The following is a 25,167-nucleotide window of genomic DNA, read 5'->3' on the forward strand; positions in this document are numbered from 1 at the left end:
AGCAAATGGCAAGTGTGTGGAGGTGTACTTCTGTGATCCCAGAACTCAAGAAATAGAGGCAGGAAGATCATTGAATTATTTGACCAGTCTGAACTACATAGTAAAACTTTATCTTGGGAATCAGGGGAAGGAACTTCAGAAACTAAAATATAAATGATAGGAGAGTAGAAGAAGAGGAAACGAAAAAAGAAATAGTTTTGCTAGTGGCTCACACCTGTAATCATAGCTACTCAGGAGGCTGAGATCTGAGGAGCAAGGTTCAAAGCCAGCCCAGGCAGGAAAATCCATGAGACACAGCTCCAGTGAACCACCAGAAGGCTGGAGTAGTGCTGTGGCTCAAAGTGGTAGAGCACTACTCCAGCAATATAATTCCAAAAGGCATTTACTGATATATAATTTGATCGACATAAGAAGAAAGATTCCAATATTGTAATGGCTGAGAACTTGGCAAATTTACTGATAGGTACAAAACATAGATCCACCAAGTTGTATGAACACCTAGCAGGGTATATTGAACCATCTAAACCTGGACCTTACTCTTAGCTCAGAAATTAAATCACAATGGATCATAAGCTTACAGGTAAAATGGGAAATGAGGAAAAAAAATGTAGAAAAAATATAGAACTGAATATATGTGGTCCAGATTTCAATGTTGGTTTTTTGAGCACAGTGCCAAAAGGCATGGTAATTCGGGCGAAGAAGAAAAAAAAGCCTAGTAAATCAGATTTATGAAAGTTAAACAAATGTTCTGTGAAAGACACTGTTACCATGAAAGATGAAAAGATAAATTACAGACAGGGAGAAAAATCTTGCAAAAAATCACATCTCTGATTTAAAAAAAAAAAAAGGGGACCTGTATCTACAATACAGAAGGGAAAAGAAATCAACAAAAAAACACAACTTCCACAGACGATGGAATGAAAGACAAGAAACACACAAAGGAAGTGTCCAGATGGCCAATAAGCTGATGAGAAAGCTGTCCCTCTCCACGTCATCAGGGAAATGTAAATGAACACAATGAGCTACCACTGCACATCCTTTCTGAGGGCTACAGGGAACAGTGTAAGTTGTGAGTGGGGGGTGGGGGGGCGGGGAATGAAGAATCACAGGCAATGAAAAATGCTGCAGGCACTTTGGAAGAAAGCTCACATCTGTAATCCTACCCACCCACAAAAGCTGAGGTCTGAGGATCATGGTTCAAAACCAGCCTGGGCAGGAAAGTCCATGAGACTTGAAAGTCATGGGACTTGAACTCAAGGCCTGAGCACTATCCCTGAGCTCTTTTGCTCAAGGCTAGGGCTCTACTACTTTGATCCACAGCCCTACTCACAGATTTTAGGTGGTAAATTGGACATATGAGCCTCATAGACTTTTCCTGCATGGGCTGGCTGTGAACAGCCGTCCTCAGAACTCAGGCTCTTGAGTAGCTTTCAGCACCTAGCTGAAAGTTGGCTTTTGATGGTTTGTTTTTGTGCTGGTCCTGGGGTTTGAACTCAGAGCTTGACACTGTTTCTGAGCTTTATTACTCAAAGTAAGTGCTCTATCACTTAAGTCACAGCTCCACTTTCAGCTTTTTGGTTATTAACTAAAAATAAGAATCTCAAATCACACAGACTTTTCTACCTAGGTTGGCTTTAAAAGTTGATCCTCAGATCTCAGCCTCCTGAACAGCTAGAATTACAGGCCTGAGCCATGGCACCCACCCTTACTTCATATATTTATTAAAAGGAAGATTCTAAGTTCTGAAAAATCTCATTAAACTTGCAGTTCCCAAATGTATTTATAAATCCTTTTTGTTTCTCAGTGAAATCTATAAATAATGAGTTATCTCCAGATCTTTAGGCTCCAATCCTTCTTTTACTGTCATGCAGAAAGCTAATAAATTACTCGTGTCCAAAAATATCTTGGCGGTTTATTCTAACTAATCACTGTTATAGTTTTGACAGTAAGAAATAAACCCTGCACCTAAACCCCATTTCTCTTCTATGAGAGCATATTTGAATTCAGAGTATATTTTAAAACTCTCCTTTACCCTGAACAATGAGAAGCTAAATGAACCAAATTCAGACAATTCACAGATCTTTTCTTCTTTGATGTACCATGATGTGTCATGCTATAAAACCTACTATACCAATTACAAAAGAATATTCCTATCACAAAAATCAGAAGCAGAATTGCTTTGCTACTCTATCATCACTTAGGGAATTAAATAGTTTGCATAAATTTCCAAAGTAATAACTTTCTTCCTAAATGACCTCTTGTTAGATATAAATCACTTGATCTGTCAGGGATTTTTTTTTAAGTATAAACCCTAAAACTCCGAAGTAGCTAGAAGAAAGTCAGAAGGCCAGTCTATACCACAATCACCATTGAATTTCTATTTCACAGCCTCTGCCTCCTTCCCCCATTCCATCATTCAGGGACCAAAATAAATTGCATGTAGTTTTGTATTTATTAGAACAGCAATCTATTACTTTTCAATTTGACCAAGCAATGCATTTGCTGGAACTTAAATTACATAGTCAGGTCGTTACAGAGAATCAGGTTATGCAATAAAAAGACATTCCCAGGAGAGGGGGAAAAATACAATTCTCTGGTATTTTATAATCTGACCCAAGAGCTCTGACTACTGTACCCCAGTGAAATTACTCTGTATCCTGTCTCACCACACAAAGCCCCCATCCCAGCCCCCTCTTACCCTCCCCTCCCTGCCACAGCACTTCCTAGTTTCTAGGAGGAACTTGTCTCATACCTCAGTTTTTCCTCTGGGTGTGTATCAGTGCTCTCCCCCTCTCCACACACACACACAAGGGGCCCTGACAATGGATTCTCCATTCTAGAACAGAAGCAACAAGAGCAGAAGGACTTTCCTCCTCTAGCTACCTTCGAATTCCAATCCTCACATGCAGATTCTCAGCCACCAGGATTTCCAGTAGAAGTCACTGATTTTTAGCTTTTCTGGTTTTGGTCAAAATAGGAAGTCAAGAATTTTTCTGCCATGACTGACCTCAAACAAGTAAGCAGCTTCACAAGCCCGAGCCACTAGTGTCAGCAAGAATTAGTTATGTTCTCTTCTGGGATCCCCAAATAGAGTCATGGATATGATCTGACTGGTTATTTCAACAATGAATACTATTCTCACATCCTATATGCTAATCTTCTTTACTAAGAAGGATTTGATCCTTTAGAGCAACCTTGAAGTAATCTAAACAGATAGGCCCAACTAGAGGATAGAAAAGACAGAACAAAACATGAGTAAGCCGGGCATGGTGGCTCACGCCTGTAATCCTCACTACTGAGGAGGCTGAAATCTGAGGATCGAGGTTCACAGCCAGCTTGGGCACTAAAGTCTCTGAGACTCTAATCCCCAATTAACCACTAGAAAACTGGAAGTGATGCTGTGGCTCAAGGGGTAGGGCGGTAGCCTTGAGCTGAAGAGATCAGGGACAATGCCCAGGCCCAGAGTTCAAGCCCCACGACCAACAAAAAAAAATTTAAAAACTATGAGAAAACCGAGAAATAGAACAATAGATATAATCTAATAGAAAGATAGAGATAAGCTAATAATACTAATGAACAACAACAACCAACAGCAACAAGGACTATAACAGAAGTTCTAATAATTTAATCTTATAATTGATTGCTGTAAAGGCAATCCTTTCTCAGCTGAGTCTCTTCCTCTCCTCTCTCCTCTCTCCCCTCTCTGAATGTCTGGTGTGAGATTTGAACTCAGGGCCTTGGGCTTGCCAGGAAACTACTCTACTACCTGAGCTATATCCTTAGTCCTTTATCCAAATCTGCTGGTTACGCTTTTGTGGATCTAATTCTAGGTTTTCTGTTCTATTTATGGATCTCTATATTAATTACTCCATTTATACCACAATCTAGATTATAACTCTTCAAATCCATTAGAATGATTCCTCACATTTTCAAAAGTATATGCTATTCTTGTTTGTCTTGCCCTGTAATGTAAATTTCTAAATAACTTTGTGTCTGTCTACAGATATTTTTAACAAGAGTTCAGAGAAAAATTGCATTAGGCCTGCATATCAGTTAGGGGACTGCTGACATATTTATTGTACTTATTATGTTGCGTTTCCCATTCATGAATATGTTATGTCTTTCCATTTATTTAGATCTGTGCTGATTTCTGTCATCAGCTTTTATAATACAGTATACAAATCCAGCTTTTATATTAGAGTATACAAAATCCAGTACATAAATATCAAACTTTCACATAAGGCAGTCTTTTTCTTTTCTCCCTCATTTCTTTCTTCTTTATGAGTAACTGCAAATAGCAATATATATTTAATTTTGTTGCCCACATTGGTTGCTAGTGAACAAACATAGAGCTGATTTCCAGCATCTCAATTCAGTATCTACAACTTTATAGAACTCACTTATGCTAGGTGTGTGTGTAGGTTTGGATGGAGGGGCTCTGTCTGCAGACAATGTCTTCTGCAGGTAATCACAATTTTATTTCCTCCTTTCCTTCTTGTATACCTTCCATTTCCTTTTTTGATCTTTGTGAACTGACTGGTTTTCCCAGCACTGTGTTGCTTAACAAACATAACAGTAAACACATCTACATCATTTTTCTGTTGATTCTCTTACTACCCAATATCATGTTGATGCAGCTTTCTGAAGGTGTTGTTTATCTAGGTGAAAGTGTCTGTTTCTGCCTGTATTTTCTCTCAGTTTTATAATGAATAGGTGGTGAATTTTGTCACATGCTTTCTCTGAAACTAAAATGATCGTGTGATTCTTACCTTGATTGGCTTTCCAATATTAAGCTAGACTTAAATCCCTCTCTACGATAAAGTCAACTTGATCATGGGGCAGGCTTCTTTTTCTATATTGATGAATTCCAACTGTGAATACTGTATTTTACTGAAATTCATAATATTCAGATATTCTACTTATTTCTTTCCTCTGCCTCTTACCCTTCTCCACTCCCTTCCCCCTCCTCTCCTCCTCTTTCCTCTCCTACTCGGTTTTTTAAAGCTGTAGCTCAGCACCTCGTAGCCACAATTTCATCTGTGCTAGGCAAATTCTCAACCACTGAGCTACACTCACACCCCTCTTTCATTTTTATGTACTTTTTGGGCTGAATTTCATCATAAATTAGCTTCCTAACTGAACCGGAAATGTTTCCAATTATTCTGTATTCTGAAAGAAATGGTATGGGATTGGCATTAAAATTCTTTTTTAAATGTCTGAACTCCTCTGGGCCCAAACTTAATTTTGAGAGGTTTAAAGTGACAGTTTCGGTCCCTTTCATGGTTACATGGATTTTAGTTCATGTTGAATGACTTATGATCATTTGTCTTTTGGGGAATGGATTGTCTAAATCACCCTTCTCCTAAGTATAGCATTATTCCTGTTCTCGTTATTCTTGGATGTCGGCAGGATATATTTACATCCTGTTTCACGGATGGCACTGGTTATGTGAATGTTCTCTTTTTCCTTTGTTAATCTTGCTTGAGGTTTGTCAATCTCACTGATCTGTTATAAAGAACCAGCTGTTAAGTTTCATTGACTTTCAATTGCTTGTTTTCAACTTTATTGACTTCTGCTCTTGTCGTTATTTTCCGTTCTTCTTGCTTTGGGCTTCCTTTTTCTTCTTTTTCTTCCTTTTGTAGGTTTTTCCAGAGGGATCTTGAAGCACACACCTATGCACATATGCACTTGTGTGTGAGGAGGAACTGGAGAGGGGGGTCCTAGGGCTTGAACTATGGCACTGTGTGCTGTCCCTGAGCTTTTTGACTCAAGGTGGTGTTCTCTCATTTGAGCCACACCTCCACTGTCAGCTTTTTGCTGGCTAATTGAGTTTCACAGACTTTCTTGCCCAGTGTGGTTTCTAATTGCCATCCTCAGACCTCACCTTCCTGGGTATTTAGGATCACAGCTGTGTGCCCAGGGGTGCCCTGCTGTCTTAACACACGTGCACTTGGTGCTACACAAATTTTCCTCCTCTAGTGCTTTAGTTTTGTCCCACAAAATTAAGTATGTGATAGTTTATTCCCATAGTTCAAAATGCCACTTAGTTATTCTGATTTTGTCCATACATTATGTATATGCCTTTTTAAAAGTTTTCAACCTTTGGATGCTGCTGTGATTTGAATACGGTTAGTATCTTCCCTCCCTCCCCTGGCAAAGGTCCGTATGTTTAAGGATTGCTCCCAAGAGTTGCATTAGGATGTGATAGAGTCTAGTGGGGTAGGTTCTTGGGTCATTGGATGGGGCCTTGAGGAAGATGGTGGAACCCACTATCTAAGTCTGTCTTCACTTGCTCTACTATGCAAACAAATGGGGCTATTCAATTTTGGATGTCCGTGTACACAACTGCAAACTATAGTAAGGCTCAATTCACTTTCTAAGTACTCTGTGCCAGGTTATTTTGTTAGAGTGACAGAAATCTGCTACACACACACACACACACACACACACACACACACACACACACACACTTTCTCCTTTTGTCCTTCTGTTACTGATTTCCGGTCTGAATCTATCAGGGCTGGAAACATTACTCTCTGGTGATGTAAATAGTGGTCATTTGGGCCGAGATGATGGTGGGCCTTGGTGCCTGTTTAAGGCACCAAAATGAGATCGTATGGTTGGTTGATATTGTTTAGCGTGTCTGTATGCTGGTTGATTATTCTCTCTGTGACTTCTTCCAGTCATTGAGAGAAAAGGGTGCAGTTCTCTAGCTATCGTTGTGGATGTTTCTACTTCTCCCTTAAATTTCACCAGTGTTGTTCCTCTACAGTGCAATCCTTTAGCTTATTCACTCAAGGCTGGTGCTCTACTGGTTGAGCCACACCTCTACTTTTGGCTTTTTGCTGTAACTGAAGATCAGAGTCTCTCAGATTTGTCTGCCTGGATGGCTCTGAACAGGGATGCTCAAACCTCAGCCTTCTGGGTAGCTAGAAGTATAGGCATGAGGTACCAGCTCCTGAATTGCTTTTATGTGTATTTCCTGGGCTGTGTTTCCCCAATGAGAAAAATGTACAAAATTGAGTGGCATTTTGCTGTTAATGTTTCAGGAACCAGCCATTGACAATTAGGCTAAATGACAGTTTGGACTCCACTTACTTTTCATGGGGCTTGTTTCAGTTGTATTATTAAGTGGATTATGTCACACTACAATTCTTTCAGACTGGGAGTAACAGATTTGTGGGTAGAGGACTTCATATCTGGAATTTCTTTGCAGGACAACAATTCACTGGTGATTTAATAGGATAGCCCCACTCTCTTCTCCAATCCTGGATTTGACAATGAGACAGAAATGATCACACATGTTTTCTTTTGGAGGATGCTTTTTTTTCCTTCTATTCCTCTGGATGAATTTGAGGGTCTACAAAAAAAATTATACTTGGAACTGAAGGACACAATTGAGCTTTTCCACCAAAGTATTCATGTTTTCCTTCAACTCTATTAATTTTTAAAAATAATATTATTTTATTATTTTTTAATAGCACTATTTTAAAGTAATAACAATATTCACATTTTCCTCATACAGCACTTGACTCAGTTTCTCTTTTTGAGTTTTCCATCAGAACCACATTAGAATGTATTCATATATCTGCCTGCAATCAATGTTTCCAAGTATAATTTCCCATTGATGGGCTCCTACATAAAAGCAGATCTCAGGGGCTGGAGTCAGAGGAACTTGAGCCTGCGATGCCTGCGATTACTCCATGTCCCATAATAGAGAAGCTACGAAGGGTCATAGCAAAATGACACACAGGCATTAACATGAAGCATTGGAGAGAAAAGCTGCAATGACATGAAAGATACCCAATGCTCAAGGTAAAAATAAAATAAAACACACCAGTCCCTCACTTAAAGAGGTTCAGTGCTAAAGACACATGTGAGGATGCAGAAATTTAAAAAAATGCAAGATGGACTGGGTTCAAGTATTCAAACGTTTTCTTGCTTCCAGAAGATGGTCATTACAGTATAACACTGTCTCCTGTCATCATCAAAGAGAGAAAAAATGTGACTGTCTTGGAGCTTTCAAGTAGATTATATTGTTTGGAATAAACTATTATTTTACGGCTCATTTCAAACACAGACAGGGAAGTGCATACCACTAAAAGTCACACAAGCAAAGCTCCTGTGACAGTGGTGACCCATCCACACCAGCTCAGCCTGGCTGGATACACCCCAATCTTGTCCTTTCCAGATCTCCTCCCAGATTTAATGATAAAGTCAAAAGAAAACTCATTTTTTTTTCTCCCCCTAAAAGAGTAGCATCTATTTCTGAAATAGGTGCAATCTTCTCAGCCCAGAGAAAGCTTCACCATGAATCCTCTCTTGCACTTCATTTCCTCTCCCTGAAACTAAGTTGCAAGCACTTCAAAGGTACTTCTTTCTAATTCAGAGCATGCTTTTCAAGAGGTATTTGTGGGGGGGAAAAAAACCCAGGCAGCCAGGGGGGAGCTGTCTTTGCGTGACTACCATCACTGACCAGCAGCTGCTACTCCTAATGCCACACGTCCTGTCATGAATATGCCTTCCCAGTTTGTACTTTAATCCACTGCCCATAATTTTCCCTGTCAGAGACAATGGGGAGGCCATCTGTCCACTGCTGCTTTAATGCATGCCTGATGGTTATTGTCAAAGACTGCACTGGATCACCATCATTGCATTAATTGTCCCATGCACAGAACAGGATGCAAAGTCCTGTTCTGTTCCCAGTGAATGGAGGCCAGAAGGAATTTACAGCAACTGTGTGGTACTCCATTCTGCAGGCAGAAAACTGAAACGAAATGCCTCTTGTGCCTGAGGCCACAATTCCATACACATGGCTCCCTGGGCCCAGGCGTGGAAGAACAGCAGCTACTGCTGCTTGTTCACTCTGTCACAAGTCACAACACACAATGCCACGAATACAGACAGGGAAGTCTTAAAGCCAGATCTGGAGAGAGATGTTCTTCACACTACAAATATCCCAGACTGCCTGAAATTATCTCACTTAAAAAAAAATTATATGTGGTCTGACTTGCAACTATTATAGGTTGGTGTCATTGAAGAATAATCGTGGCGATAAGACACTTTCCCATTACCATGATAAAATGCCTGAGAGAATGGATGTAAAAGGAGAAAAGGTTTATTTGTAGCCCCAGTTTCTGTATCCACGGCTGGTTAGACCTGAAGTGGCATGGTAAATGATGGTATAAGTCCCGTCCTGTACCATCTTGGTCCATCTCCATGGTCTAGTGAAGGAAGTCTGTTCACCATAGTGGCTCACCGAAGATGAGTGGGAGGCAAGGATCCAGAGTTTCTATATCCCACTTAGAGGCACACGTCCTTCCCCCACTTATTTCCTTCCTTCTGGTAACCCCTACCCCACTCCAGCTTCCAACAGGCTCTATTAGCACCTTTCACACCTTCATTTGCAAATACTGAGATCCAACTAGGTTGGTCCTTTTCTTTTGTTGGCCTATCTATTTATTGTGCCTTAATTAGCAAACAAGAAATAGTAATCGTGTTTCATCTACAGGTATCTTTTGCAAATATAAAATACCATCCTAAAGCCACCCTGTCATGTATTTTCTAAGTGACTATATTTGATGAAAAATGTAAAAGTAACTTTTTCATTCAAAAGAAAACTTTATCATTAAATGTTTAAATGTGGTCTTAAGAGTTCTGGAACAGTTGATTTTGTTTTTCTCTTTTGCAGTTCCAGGGATGAACCCAGCGTTTTGCATATGCTAGGTAATTGCTTTATCCCTGCACTGCATCCCCAGCCCTTGACCAACTGACTTCTAAAACCTACAATATATTTTATTTAATAGATGAGTGGAGGGGGGGTTGGCCAGTCCTGGGGCTTGAGCTCAGGGCCTGAGCACTGTGCCTGGGCTTTTCTTTTTCAAGGCTAGAGCTCTACCACTTGAGCCACAGCACCACTTCTAGCATTTTCTGTGTATGTGGTACCGAAGAATAGAACCCAGCTCTTTGTGAATGCTAGGCAAGCACTCTACGGCCACACTCTCAGCCTGGTTTTGATTTTCTTTCAGAGTACATTATGAACCAAAAAAAACAAAGTCTGTCTCCATGTCACTGATGAGCCACCAACCTCATTACCGTGATTTGAAGACACACTGCCTGTCAGTATAAACAAGATGCTAAATTATAGGTCATCAGTCTGAAGTTATGTGTCAAATCACAACCTACCAAACCTAAGAAAGAAGTTTTACCAGTATAACAAGCAGCTAACTTTCAGCCAATCAATACAAGCACACTCAGTAAGGTGAATACCTAAGTGTAGCCAATCCAGCGATTTTTTTCATATATTTTTATTGTAATTAATAAAAGGATTGCATTACATTCGTCGCCAGATGGAAGGTGCATTACTTCACATACATTGACACCCTTTCTCATGTCTTGGTCCCCATTTCCTTCCTCCCACCCCCACCCTCATCTTGTTTTCCCCCCTTTCCTATCCAATTTCAAATAACCAAATATGCATGTATCCAATATATCAGATAACAAAGTGAAATACTGTAACAATATGAGATAACCAAGGGACAGCAAAAGAGATGAGAGATAACATAGTACATTAAGGACAACAGTCACTCATTAAATGGCTTTTGTTTCTATATCCTGGAGGTCCTTTCATTTAGCGTCACACTGTATGGCCTTCTGTATCTAGGTTTGGCTCTATTGCAAATCTCTCCTAGAAAAGTCCATAGTTTCTACTGGTTATGGCAAATGAAGGAAACCATTGAGCCTATGTTCCTTTGAGTCTAGCTTACTTCACTTAATATGATTTTTTCTAAGTCTTTCCATTTCCTTACAAATGGGGAGATGTCGTTCTTTCTGACAGCAGCATAGAATTCCATTGTGTATAAATATCACATCTTGTTGATCCACTCATCAACGGAGGGGCATCTAGGTTGCTTCCATATTGTTGCTATGGTAAATAGTGCTGCAATGAACATTGTTGTGCTAGTGGATTTAGTATGTCCTTGTTTTTGGATGGTTAGGTAAATGCCAAGTAGTGGAATTGCTGGGTCATAGGGGAGCTCTATGTTTAGTCTTTTGAGGCACTGCCATACTGCTTTCCATAGTGGTTGAATGAGTTTGCACTCCCACCAACAGTGTAGTAGGGATCCCTCCTGACCACATCCCCTCCAGCATCTGTTATTAGTTTTCTTGATCCTGGCCATTCTAACTGGAGTGAAGTGGAATCTCAGAGTTGTTTTGATTTGCATTTCTTTTATGACCAGAGATGTCGAGCATTTCTTCATGTGTCTATAGGCCATTCTTATTTCTTCTTCAGAAATGACTCTCTTTAAGTCTTTGGCCCATCTTTTGATGGGATGGTTGTTTCTTTGAATATTAGTTTTGGAGTGATTCAATTTTTTGAGCTGTTCAATCCAGCGATTTCTTTTGCTTTACTTTCACACTTAGCCTGTAGAAACTCACAGCTGGATGAAGCTTCCTGAAATTTTTCCGGTTCTGAGTGAGTGCTGCCTGGTTCATGGATTATTCTTTGCTTTGATAAACTCTACAAAATTTAATGTATCTAGACCCTTTCTTTAAAAAAAATCCCTCCTAAAAAATTGAAAGGATCTTTACTGACACTAATCAAATAAAAGCACTTTAATCTTAGTAGGCATTTACATTGTTTGAGTTTCATGTGTGTTTTTGCTGCTAATGGATCTCAGGCCTGTGCATTCTTACTTGGCTTTTTTTTGTTTATAGCTGATGCTCTGCCACTTGAGCCATTCCTTCTGTCAGGGTTTGGTTTGGTTTTGTTACTGGTTAATTGGAAAAAAGAGTGCTGGTGACTTTTCTGCTGGCTCTGGTTTTGAATCCTCAAACTTCAGATCTTAACAGCTGAGTAGCTAGGATTACAAGTGTTCACCACAGGTGCCCCCCTTTGATAATTTAATCAAAGGCATAAAAATACAAGCCGCGAATTAAAACTGGAGGCTGTTTTCTTAAGGGAATGGACAGTAGGAGGAAGTCTCAGGACAGAAGCCAAGGCTTCCCACAAGCCCTCTTTGCTGTGCACTCTGTAAATATTGTGGGCCATTTCAATATTTTTCAATATTAAAATCTGCCAGAACCAATACATTCTCTATTTCATACATACTCTTAAATAATGGACATGTCAGTTTGGGTACAGGCATAGTAAATAATATGATGTCCAAATGTGATATGATTGACAATCATGCAGTATTATAATGATAATCCTCTAATTAATCTTGAGAAACAAAATCACTGTATCATCAGTCAAGATTCCCATACAACTGCGTAAAGGCAAGAGATTTATAGATAAAAATAAATTCTAGGTGGATTATAGATCTCAATGACATTCTAAAAACTAACAAAAATACTCTAAAAATAAATACTTAATAGTTCGAGATCAGCCAGACAAAAGACTGAGTACTGTGGTGCATGCTTGTAATCCTAACTATTGGCAACGTGTAAGTAGCAGGCAGGCCCAGGCAAACACAGAAGTCTTTATAAAGCAGATTAAAAATAAAAGGTTCAGTGCTGTGTCTTAAGAAGAAGAGCGTTTGCCTAGCAAGTACAAGGTTCTGAGTTCAAATCTGAGTACCCAAAAAAGGGAGGTGTAATTCAGTGCCTACTTAACCTGCACATGGTCCCAGGTTCACTCCCCAACAATAAACAGGAAGGAAAGAAGAAAAGGAAGAAGGGTAGGAGGGAGGGGGGGAATGGGAAGGGGAGGATAGTGGAGGGAAAGGGAATAAGGAAAGGAAATGGGGAGGAGGGAAAGAGGAAGGAAGGAAGGAAGGAAGAAAGGAAGGAAGGAAGGAAGGAAGGAAGGAAGGAAGGAAGGAAGGAAAGAAGGACGGACCCACAGCTATCTGATACAGAGAAATTCACCTTTGTACTGCAAAACTTCAGAATGAAATATTATTATTGCATGAAAAAAAATCCTACAACTGGAAAAAAGGTAGTATAACTCCAAAGAAAACAGTACGTACCATCGCCCACTAGCATTCAGATGTGAACAGTGATTTCACAAATTTTAATGCAAATGCTCTGGATTAATTTAGTCCAAACTGATTATGTAATTTTGGGGGGAAATGTGGAACAGGATTAGGAAGTGCAGTAAGTGTGCAGAGGAGGAGTAAAGGGAAAATTATATCCTTTTCTTTAGGATCAGGAAGTCTTCAGGTGTTGGATATAACTCTAAACTAAACAGTGATGGTAGAAGCATTTAGAGACAGACATGTACATCTCAAATCAGAAGAATATTCAGAACAGTGGTCTGCCTAATAGAGGAAATTCAGAAACAATCTAAATGCCCATCAATATTATAAGAAATCTTGTTATAAGTGTGCAATAAAAAGTTACCAGAAACTATTCCTGTGACTGGCAAAGGTAAACAGGCAGATCCAATAGAGTAGATAATGTATGCTTACATATAATATTCCAGCCTGGGGTTATAACTCAGTGATAGAGCATTAGATTTGATCCCCTGAACTTGCCAGAAGTAAAAATTATATTAAAATACCATTCCACAGAAGGATAAGACTAGACTCTGGTGTTTGAAATCAGATGAACGGTTTTACCCTGGAGGAAAGGACTATATTAACTGGTGATATATTTGGTTAGGTGTGTCCCTTTGTGACACCTCGTGGGGTTGTTTTTGACCCTGAATAATTTATTGCACTACAGTTCAAATTTATTTGCTTGTTTCTTGTTTTTGCCAGGGCCTTGTTTTGAACTCAGGGGCTGGGCTCTTTCATTCAAGATTTGCACTCTATTACTTTGAGCCACAACACCACTTCTGGTTTTCTGATGGTTCAGTAGAGATGAGTCACCTTCACTTTCCTGTTCAGGCTGGCTTTGAACCTCCATCCTCAGATCTCAGCTTCTTGTGTAGCTAAGATTACAGGCATGAGCCATCAGCACCCAGCTACAGTTCAAATTTTTACAAAAGAAATAAGGAGTAACTTCCAAAATGAGATTTGCATCTATAAACCTCCTGGTGAGTTAGTGATCGCTTCAAATACCAAGAAAACATCTTTATAGAAAACACAGATAGCAGGCCGGGAGTTTGGCCTAGTGGTAAAGTGCTTGCCTAGCATGCACGAAGACCCGGGTTCAATTCCTTGGTACCACATGCATAGAAAAAAGCTGGAAGTGGTTCTGAGGCTCAAGTGGTAGAGCTCTAGCGTTGAGAAAGTCCAAGGACAGTGCTCAGGCCCTGAGCTCAAGCCCAGGACTGGCAAAAAAAAAAAAAAAAGAAAACACAGATAGCAAACTAATGCTTTCTGACTAGTGATTGTAATTGCAAATTTTATTAGTGTGAATGATTGAATCAAATGTACGAATACTCTATCAGAGAGCAGCCTGAGCCTAATTTTGTAAGAGGTGCTTAACTCCCCCCCCTTTTTTTAATCTGCAAAGAATCACTAAGTACTCACTTGGTTCCTGAGTTAAGAGAATCAGATGGAAACCTTGGCATCCTGTCTCCATTTTAGTTCATTCTCTTTGCAATTACCTTGGAATTTCAGAAGAACAAGACCAAATAATAATATCTTTTTTTTTGTCCACCCTGGGGCTTGAACTTGGGGCCTGGGTTCTGTCCCTGAGTTCTTTTTCTCAAAGCTAGCACTCTATCACTTTGAGCCACTGTGCCACTTCTGGTTTTCTGGTTTTCACTGGAGGTAAGAGTCTCACCGACTTTCCTGCCCAGGCTGGCTTTGAACTGTGATTCTCAGTTCTCAGTCTCCTGAGCAGCTAGGATTACAGGTATGAGCCACCAGCAGCCAGCTCAGACTATTTTTTTTAATTCAAATACTTTTATACTTTTTGTTAAAATGCCCTAACTCCCCCCCCACCCCACCCCGCCCTGCACACCACATTTACTGCTCCTTGTTTCTCCCACCCTGTTCCATGTTACCTGTCACTCAACAGTGCTGATTAAATCCTCATCTGATTTGTTGAGGTCTCTTTCTTCTTTCTCTCCTTTCACCTATGTGCTTTTCGCTAACAACAAACACTGGAATAATGACCCAACTAGGCCATAATGAGACCAGCACTTCTTAATAATTATGCTTACCTCTCCCTGCCCCAGTCCTTTGTCTATAAAGTTCATATCTGCACCCCCAAATATGGCTGCTGTCACCCCATAGTCTGCTTGTACCATTTAATAAATTCCCTTCTTATGCCCTTTACCACCTCTCTTTCATTCTCACATATAAGAATGTACCCAGCTCTGACATCTAAACCCCTTGCCTTCTCTCTCCACAAAACAAAGCAAACTAGTTTTCTTCCTTTGCATTTCTCACCCTAGAGCAGCAATGCCACCAGCTCATTTCTACTGCACGGGAATCTTTACAGACAATTTGCTTTCAGTGATCCAAGAGTAAATGTCCCAAGTTGAGCATTTCTCACAGGTGGCATTCATTGACCATGACAACTGTAATTCCCTCACACACACACCCAGTCCTCTGCCACCAGCAATGGAGACAAGTCATCTGATGCATCTGCTACCTGATTCAGCCATGGGCAACCTCACCCTCAGGCCTTTCCTACAGCCATTCTCCTCTGCAGATCTCTAAATCCATTTCTTACACTGGATTTTACATAATCCTATATTTAATTTCATATTAGTTCTTTGGGCTTGCCAATAACTGAGATTCAAAGCTTCTATTATAACTTTCAACCTTATAGCTGGAATCTGAATAACGTATTTTGTGATGATAGATAGACAGACGGACAGACAGACATACAGATAGATCACATTGTTCTCTATGTATATCAATCAGAGCTAAGGGTAATAGAGATGAACAATATGTATGCAGACACACTGTTTTAGGATAATCATGGAATTATTCTGCCTGCAATAGCAGTAATTCAGGGAATCACTGAAACGAATTGCATAGGGATTGCTATTAGAAGACCTCAAACAAACAGGGTATATGTGTGTGCAAGGGGGGGGGGTGGGAGGGGGTGCTGGGGGCTGCATATAGCTCAGTAAAGTCCTGAATTTAATTCACAGCATCCAAAAGATACCAAATGCCTTTCTCCTTCTCTGGAAGACACGACCTAATCCTGATTAAAAAAAAAATAAATCAATAAGAGAGCGGGGAATTTCACTGGCATCTCTCCACGACAGTATCATTTCTCTTCCTGTAGCAGCATGCCAGGGATGAAAGAGGAGAATCGGAGAGCTCTGCTCTCTGGGGGACACTTTCAGAGGTAGTCCTGAAAGGTTCCTTTTACAAGAAAGACTCCTTTAGTAAAAGCACCCATAACTCCCAGTCCGTGACGATAAAGGAATGTGGTAGGTATACGCTCCTAGAGCCGTAAACATGTTTGAAGGACAAAATAGGAGTTCAAGGCTCTCTGAAGAGAAAAAATAGTCTAGTAAATTTCCCCGTAGAGCACGGAAGAAATTGAAGCTGGCTTCTCAATTTTTCAATCCCTAAATGGATTAAGAATGGGGGGAGCGGGGGGGGGGGGGGGGGGGGAGGGGGGAGCAGCAGTTGATCTGTTTGGACACTGTGAACATTGTGGATGGGATAAATCTTTACTATGAGGGTCTGTCCTATGCCTCCCAGAAAAGCTTAGGGATCACACCAGATCCTGAGTTTAAGCCCCAAGACTGGCACAAAAAAACAAGGAAGAAAAAAAAACACTATTATGATAATAACAGCTTTACCTTGGATGTTTCTTCCTAGAATGTGTTCTAAGAGTGGGGGGGAGGAGAAAGAGTGTGTGTGTGTGTGTGTGTGTGTGTGTGTGTGTGTGTGTGTGTGTGTGTGTGTGTGTGTGCTGGTCCTGGGGTTTAAACTCAGAACCTGGGCGCTATCTCTGATTTTTCATGTTCAACTCTACTAGCTTAGCCACAGCTCCACTTCCAGCTTTTTAGTGGTTAGCTGGAGATAAGTCTCATGGACTTTCCTTCCTGGGTTGACGTTGAACCAAGGATCCACAGCTCTTAGCCTCCTAAGTAGCAAGGATGACAGGCACGAGCTTCAGAGTGTAAATTTTGCAAATAATTTTTTATAGTATTTAGACTTGATGGCATTTTACATAGGCCTAACAAACACAAAATGCAACATCTGAAGAACCTCAACAGAGGAGGTTACCAAAGAGACATCAGAGAAAACATGATTCTTTAGATCCACAACCAGGCCTGCCTTCTGTGCTAGCAAATTCTAAACGCATGACTTGTTCTACACCCTGCGACTGAAGCTTCCAGAGAGCTGGCTCTGCCATCTCCAAATCTATAAAATCTCCCCCAAATCATTCATGCATAATTATGTTTTATATTTGTGCATAACTGTATATTGATTTGTTTTAAATACCTTGCCTTCTGGACATGTGTTCCTGACATACATTTATTTTATGCAAACCCACACACTTGATAGACTGGCCTTTGGATGTATGTGCCCACATAGCCGACTAAATATCACAGAGGACAAATGTGATGGAAATTATAGGTGAATAAGAATCTTTCATTTGCATTCACTTCCAGATGATTTCTTCCGCATTATCTCATTTTCACACTGTGACAAACCTGTGAGGTCAATTAATGATCATTATTAGTCACAGTCGTGGGGGATCAGTGAGGTGCATTCACGTAGTAAGTTTTTCTATGTGTGTGAGTGCATGTCTTTGCACAGCTCTGTATATGCTAGCTAGTCTATCCCAAACATCTCTCCAACTTACCCCCTGCTCCACCCCACCCTCAGTGTCCTAGATGTGACCTTGATATGGTTTCAGAATTCCCCAGAAGCTCAGCATAGCAGTGTTGGTCCTTAAGACACCACCTCCCCCCATGGAGGGGGCTTTCTTTCATCAAGAAATGAGTTAATTCTTTTATAATGTATCTTTTCCCTTGTTTGATATCCACATGGATTTACTATCTTTAAATCATGGTACAAAGGATTTCCAATTCACACATCAGTTGACAAGTACAATGCATCTTGGTCATTGTCACCCCTTTTATCATTCTCCTCCATCTTTCCCACCACCTCTATTCTCTTAACTGGTTCCATTTCGCATATATAAATTGAATGTTAAGACTATGTCCATCCCACTCTTCCTCTTTCCATTCATCTGCTTTCCTTCTCTTTGACGTTTATACCACCACCACCACCACCATCACCACAAAAAAAAATCTGGGTTAATTTTTCCAGGACTTTATTAGTCACCCCCAAGAATAGGTTATAAAGTCAGTCCTCCCCTAGTACATTGACTTTTCAGTACGTGCCTACCTGCCTTCTGCTTTTTGCTATGAATTAAAACAGCACCAAGATTCAAACACACACACACACACACACACACACACACACACACACACACACACACACACAAAGCTGAACAACTGCTGGATTTTCTAGCCTCCTGAACAAAGAACCCAAAATAACCTCTTTGCTTATAAATTTTCCAGTCTCCACTCTTTGGTTGTGGAAACAGAAAATGGACTGAGATAGATCTCCTTAACCCTTCCCTGCTCTTTGCCTATCAATATCTTCTGTCTAAATACAGATCTTGGTACTTCTCTCTCCTGCTCAGGAATTCCTCATACCTTCCCACTTTCTACCTGGCCCTTCACCTTGGGGCCTGTTGAATAACTAGCATGGACCAGAGGGGTAAAGCAATTCCTTTGAAGAGTCCTGTTTTGTCTTTAAAATATATGCATATTTTTTCATTCTAATTTATAATTTATGCTTCTTGGATTTAATACAAATATAATGGTTGGATTGTTTCCATGTCTAGGAAAATATGCTGTAGCAAGCTGGTCTTGTGGGTCACAAAACTCCTGCTATATTGCCCTCTCATGCCCTCTTGAAATGCCCAGGTTAGGGCCCTGGGCAAAAATATGAACTTGGCAGAGATACTGGCCCCTTTTACACCTGCATCATCATACTGAAGAATGGCATCCACTGCATTTCTAGAACACAGATTAACAAAAGGGCTGGTAAAACATTCTTGATCAGTGTTACAGATACTTCTTTTGGAACTTCTCAATAACCATAAGCAGTCTTGCAGCAAAACCTGCAGCAAATATCCATCAGATCCTGATGAACCTTCTCCATAGCATATTTTCAACTTTTTCATCTCTGTGTTATTACCTAGAAAACTGTTTCTGTTTTCTCTCATGGGAAAGCTCCTACTTGCCTCCAGAAATGCATCCATACATTTAGTCAGATCATGGAAGTTCTAAAAGCAGAAATCATCCCTTCATTCATCTCAGAAGCCAGCAAAGTCTTGGAGCTCAAAAAGTATGTGTAAAACAAATTGAGGAAAGAATAAGTGATCTTTGCTGAAAATAAAATATGTAGCATCATATGCCATCTTCCTTTCACTCCATCTAAGACATCTCTACTTATAAAAAGGGTAAATGACTTGGTACCAGTGGTTCATACCTGTAATCCCAGCTACTGAGGAGGCTGAGCTCCCAGGATCAAAGTTCAAGGACAGCTCAGGCAGGAAAGTGTGTGACTCTTATGTCAAAATAACTACCAGAAAACCAGAAGTGATGCTGTGGCTCAAAGTGGTAGAATATGAGCCTTGAGTGCAAAAGCTCAGAGACAGCACCCAGGCCCCGAGTTCAAGCCCCATGACTGAAAAAGAAAAGAGTTGTTGGGGGAGGGTTTGGGTGTCAGTGGCTCATGTCTGTAATCATAGCTACTCAGGAGGCTGAAATCTTAGTATTATGGTTTGAAACCAGACTTAGTAAGAAAGCCCATGAGACTCATCTCCAACAACAGCAACAAAAATGACTCAGAAATAAGTGGAGCAGTGAGTCAAGTAGCAGAGTGCTAGCCTTGAGCACAAAAGCCCAGGAACAAACCCAGACTCTGAATACAGCACATCAAAAAATAAATAAATAAATAAATCCTGAACCGAATTAGTGCCAGTTGAGATTTTTGTCACTCTAGACTCATGAGCGCAAGATGTCTCTGTCCAGGGTACTAAATTTTTAGCTGGAGAGATCTGGCTCTGTTTCAAAGATGGGGAGACGTGGGCAGAGCTAAAATTCAAATGTTTGCATTTTGTTGCTGTTTCGCCTGATAGACTTCTTCCTCACCCAGGATCACAGGAAGTCACATTGAATCCATTTCAGTTCAGCCAGTTTAAGCAGATTAAGCTGCATTTTCTGCCTAAGAACTTGACAGGTCTGAAGGAGGCAGCAGAAACTGGGTGGATAAAGGGCTTGAGAGATGTGGATGAGTTCTCATCACTGCCCTTCCTCCTGAGCAACCCGGAGCTTCTAGAACAAACCTTTCTAGGCATAGGCTTCCTGACCCCTGAGTTAAGTAGCTACATAATTAAGATGGAGTAACTCTTCAGTGAATCATCAGTGTGTGGCAAACACTTTCTTTCTTTTTTTAATCCTCTCAGAACCCCCTGAAGTGGATATGATTAGTCTCATTTTACACATGAGGAGACAAGGCTTAGAAAGGGAAAGTATTTTTCTCAAGGCCACTTCACAAACAAGAGGCATCGCTGGGCTGGGAAAGTTCAATGTGTTTGTGCATTGTTTCATTGAAGGCCAAAGTGAGAGCAAGACCCTCCCCTCAAGAGTTCCATGATGTCTGTAGGTCTGTGGCCATCTTGTTGCATGGACAGTGACATTTGGTGCTTAAGGTGTGTGTGGACATGTGTGTGTGTGTGTGTGTGTGTGTGTGTGTGTGTGTACTAGGGATTGAACTAAGCCCTTGAGTATTGTCCCCTAGCTTTTTATGCTCAAGGCTGGCACTCTACAACTTGAACTTGAACCACAGCTCCACTTCTGGCTTTTTGGTGATTAGTTGGAGATAACAGTCACATAGACTTTCCTGCCTGCTTCGGCTTGGAACCACAATCCTCAGATCTCGGCCTCCTAAGTAACTAGGATTACAGGCGTGATCTATCAGCAACGGGTTTGTTATATTTTCTAGCCTGGTAAAGGTTTTTTTTAGTCTTTTCCACATCATTGATGCTCACATATGCTTGCATTCCCCCTTTAAGAGGCGTGCTTCTTCTTAATCAAGTTCCTTAGGAGTCTCTTCAATAGGTTAGAGGGACCCAGGTTAAAATGCCGCAGCTTCTCCATGAAAAGTCTCCTCTCTGAAAGCCTGGTCTACTTTACTCACATGAACGGCTCTGTGCTGTCATATGAGCTAGCCAGAGCAAGGCCAGTCCCATGAGAGGCTGTTGTGGATGACATGGCTCACACAGGCTAAGGCAGGCCCTGACAAGTTGACAAGTGGGGACAGTAGTCACACACACACACACACACACACACACAACCATGATGTGCCACTTGCAAAGTGTGGAAGCCCAGCTGCCTGGTGGAATCCTCGTTGGGTACTTTCATATGGAAATGAACATCTGGCTTTGAGGTCCATCTTTTGAAAGTCATCTCCACCTTCTCTAACTTCTCACAATCCAAACACTACACTGTCCATTCTGTGCGCAGGAAAGTCAAGCCTCAGGCTGCAGAAGCAACTCTCTCAGATGTGACTGAGATGCCAAGGAGAAACCTTGCAAGGAAACAAAGGTGTGGCTCTATAAAGTCCTCTCCCTCTCATGCCTGGACTGTCTTTCCCCCCAATCCCACCCCCTCCCAACTCCATTTCTCTCTGACCTAGCTTCACTTCTTTTGCTCTACCCCAGCTCAAAACCTCCATACTTCCTCCTTTCCTGTAAGCTGCACTCCTCTCCGACATTCATCCTGGTAACTTTCTCAGATGGTCACATATCATAGTATCCATCTCATCTTTGAATCAGGAGATCGGTCACAGGAATATACATTTGGCACAGCCATCTGTCACCACGATTGTAATTCTGTAATTGTCATAATACCAAATATCACCTGTCACCTCCCAGCCTTTGGCCTGAAAACCTTTTGATGGCTGGCTTGTTTCATTCTCTAGTTGTGGCTAGTTTGTTTTATTTCCATGCCTGCTTCCTACCACTTCATTTCCTCCCCCACGAGGACCATTAATTATCCTTCCCCTGCCACCTCACCACCACCTGGGTAGCTTCAAAACAGAGCAAATGCCATGCGCAGGCCAGCCACACGAACTAAACACTCCCGGTTAAAGTACGGCCACGGAACAGAGCTGGACACTGGAAACAGTCCAGAAGGACAAAAGACAGGGGGACTGGGTTAATAATACGCCGGGATCGGACCCTGGAAGTGGGCTGTGAGTGACGGGGCAGGGACCCAGCTCGGGTCTCTAGTGGGGAAAATCCTGGAGCCCTGGACTCGTCCTCATCAGAAAGCCCAACCACAGAACAGCAAAATAAATACGTCCCATACCCAACAGCTGGGGGAAGGGGAAACCCCAACACCCACCTCTGGCTGGACTGAGTCCTCAGCCAATAAAATAACACAAAAAGCCCCGCGCCAGGCCCCTGCCCGACGAACCCCAGAGGAGTCCGGACGCGCCTGGGACAGCCGGAGTGCGTCCGCGTCTCGCTACGGATTCCCCAGAACCAGAGACTTTTTTTTCCGCCTTGAGTTTTTTTCCTAAGCCGAGGGGACAGCGGTACCCAAAGTCGCCAGGCACAGGTGGCTGGGGTGGTGATGAAGGAGAGCCCAGCTCCGTCCACCCAGAGGCTGGAGATCCGAGCCTGGGGGGCCCCCGGGGAGGGCTGTGTTATAGGGACGGGGATGGAGGGGGGGGGAGAACCAGCTCGGATGTCCCGGGCCAGAGGACGACGCCACCCCCCGCCCCCGCCCCGGGAGCCCGGGCATGGGCGCCCCGGGCGGTCCTGCAGCCGCGCCCGCGCTCACCACATCCATTATCTGCAGGAGGCTCATGGAGAAGTAGACGGTGAGCGGCTGCGAGTCGTTGGCCACCGGCCTCTCCAGGGGGTTGTAGTTCTTCACCAGATCCTTGTAGAGCTTCCTCTGGAACTCGCCTTGCAGGGACACTTTAAAAAGAAAAGACAGCGAGCGCGCTGAGCAAGCCCGGCACCACCCTCCCCTGCGCCCCGTCCCGCCCGCGATCCGCCCCCCTCCTCCTCCTCGGAGACCCCCCACCCCCCATACACACACACACCCGGGGAAGGGGTGGCTCGGGAGCTGTCCGGGTGACAAGTCCCGGGGACCGATGGATTTCCTCACCTGGCAGCCACGACGCGGCCGCGAGCGCCAGCCAGACGCAGCCCGGGCAGCCGCGCATGGTGGGTGGCGATGGGTCCCCGCTGCGCGCCGCGCCCGCCTCTCCCCGGCGTCCCCGCCGCCCCGCCGTCCGCCCCGGCCTGCGCCCGCGGCCGCCCAGCCGCCTGCCTCCTCCGGCTCCGCTCCCGCGCCTTTAAAGAGCTGCGCGCGCCCCCGCCGGCCCGGCCCGCCCCCGCGCGCCTCCACGTGACGAGCCCCGCCCCCGCCCCGTCCCCCCCCCCCCCCGCACCCCGCCACCGCCACCCCGGGGAACCGCAGCCCGCGGCTGCGTGCGTGCGGCACACCCCGGGGGTGCGCGCTGGGGAGGCTCGGCCGGCCCGGCGCAGGGCTCCCGGGGCGGTGCCGGGGGCAGCTCGCAGCCACAAACCCAGAGGAGCCCTCCGGGGAGAGCTGGGGCGGGCCTCCCCACCTCCCGCGCCCCAATCCAGGCCGGGAGCCGGGGTGACCAGGACCCAGGCGCGCCCTCCTTCCCGGACACATTGGATTCTGAGCTCCTTTCCGACCGGCGATGGAGAGGCGCTGGGAATGCCGGAGATCGGAGTCCCCCCCATCAACCTCCTCCTCTGTCAACCACTGAAAAGTTCACTGCCATCCCTAGCTGGTAGGACTAGTCCAAACTTGGTCTAAGCTAGGCCTGCTGGGTTTGTCCTGTGCAGGCCTGGGCACTTGTCCCTTAGCTTCCCTGCACAATTTGCCACTTGAACGACATCTCCACTTCTGGCCTTTTTATTTTATTTTATTTTATTGTGGCTCAGTGGAGATTAGAGTCTTTATAGACTTTCCTGCCTGGGTTACCCTTTGATCTCAGCCTCCTGAAGTGGCTAGGATTACAGGCGTGAGCCATTTGCAAGCACTGGCCTTATTTAACTCAAGACAACTAATATTCAAGGAGGCCGAGGAAGGTTTTACAAAAAGAAAAAGTCAGGAATGAAGATAAGCCGGGCCCCCTACCACCACCTCACACTCACTTTTGCTTCCCAGAAAGAAGCTGAATGTGGAAGGGGAAATGTGCAGACTTCCCTGAATCCAACAGAGGGCGCCGCCTACCGCCCTCCCAGACCCCCAGGGCGAAGCCCAAGCTCAGGAACTGACCCAGGGCCCTCTGACACTAAGCCAGGAAAAAGGCTCTTAGTGGTGGAGATTGCAGGCACCCCAGCAGGAGAAATGAGGTCCCAAGCCCTAGTTATTTGGCTAAGAACAGCAATAAAATATGCTGCCCTTTCTATCAAATTCATGTGTGCTTACTGATCCATGTATATATAATCCAATAATCAGTGAAGGCATAAATAAATGTGAGCTGCTTAAGGTCCAGTGACTCACTTTTGTAATCCCAGCTACTCAGAGGCTGAGATCTGAGAATGGCTGTCTGCAACCCAAGCGGGAAACACGGTGAGACTCTGTTCTCCAATTAACCAACCACACAGAAGCTACAAGTAGAGCTGCAGCTCAAGTGGTAGAGTGTCAGACTTGAGCAGAAAAAAAAAAAAAAGCCAAGGGATAGCACACAGGCCCCTGAGTTCAAACCCCAGTACTGGTGCACACACACGCACACAAGTGTAGTGAGAGGGGCTAGGAGTTTGGCCTAGTGGTAGAGTGCTTGCCTAGCATGCATGAAGACCCGGGTTCAATTCCTTGGTACCACATACATAGAAAAAAGCCGGAAGTGGTGCTGAGGCCCAAGTGGTAGAGCTCTAGCCTGGAGAAAGTCCAAGGACAGTGCTCAGGCCCTGTGCTGAAGCCCTGGACTGGCAAAAAAAAAAAAAAAAAAACAAGCAAACAAGTGTAGTGAGAGCCTACACATTCTGTACACACCCTGCAAACATCTAAGAGTCTGGCCTTCCATCATGGAGGAACATGAAGCCCAAAGAATTCCCCTCTCCAAGTTGGTCATTGGGATCCTGCTTCTGAAACCATCACTGACTCCTTACCTCATCTGTTAGTCAGCTTTCTATTGCTGTCACAAAATACCTGAGGTACACAATATGAAAGGAAGGAAGACTAATTGGTGGCTCATTCCTGTAATCGTAGCCACTCAG

The 25,167-nt window shown here is 43.2% G+C and overlaps 1 protein-coding gene across 1 annotated transcript in view; it reads right to left on the reverse strand.

Moving 5' to 3' along the window:
* LOC150044372 (neuronal acetylcholine receptor subunit alpha-7) overlaps nt 1-22,845 on the reverse strand; it is a 73,099-nt gene extending 50,254 nt beyond the window's left edge. The window contains exon 1 of the mRNA XM_090321518.1: nt 22,742-22,845. Within this exon, the coding sequence (XP_090177644.1) occupies nt 22,742-22,768 (27 nt within the window). The 5' untranslated portion in view covers nt 22,769-22,845. The remainder of the gene's footprint in view (nt 1-22,741) is intronic.
* Between the last annotated feature and the right edge of the window lie 2,322 nt (nt 22,846-25,167).

This window comes from Megascapheus bottae, chromosome 30 (assembly GCF_031878675.1).
Source record: "Megascapheus bottae isolate mThoBot1 chromosome 30, mThoBot2.hap1, whole genome shotgun sequence".
Lineage (NCBI taxonomy): Eukaryota > Metazoa > Chordata > Mammalia > Rodentia > Geomyidae > Megascapheus > Megascapheus bottae.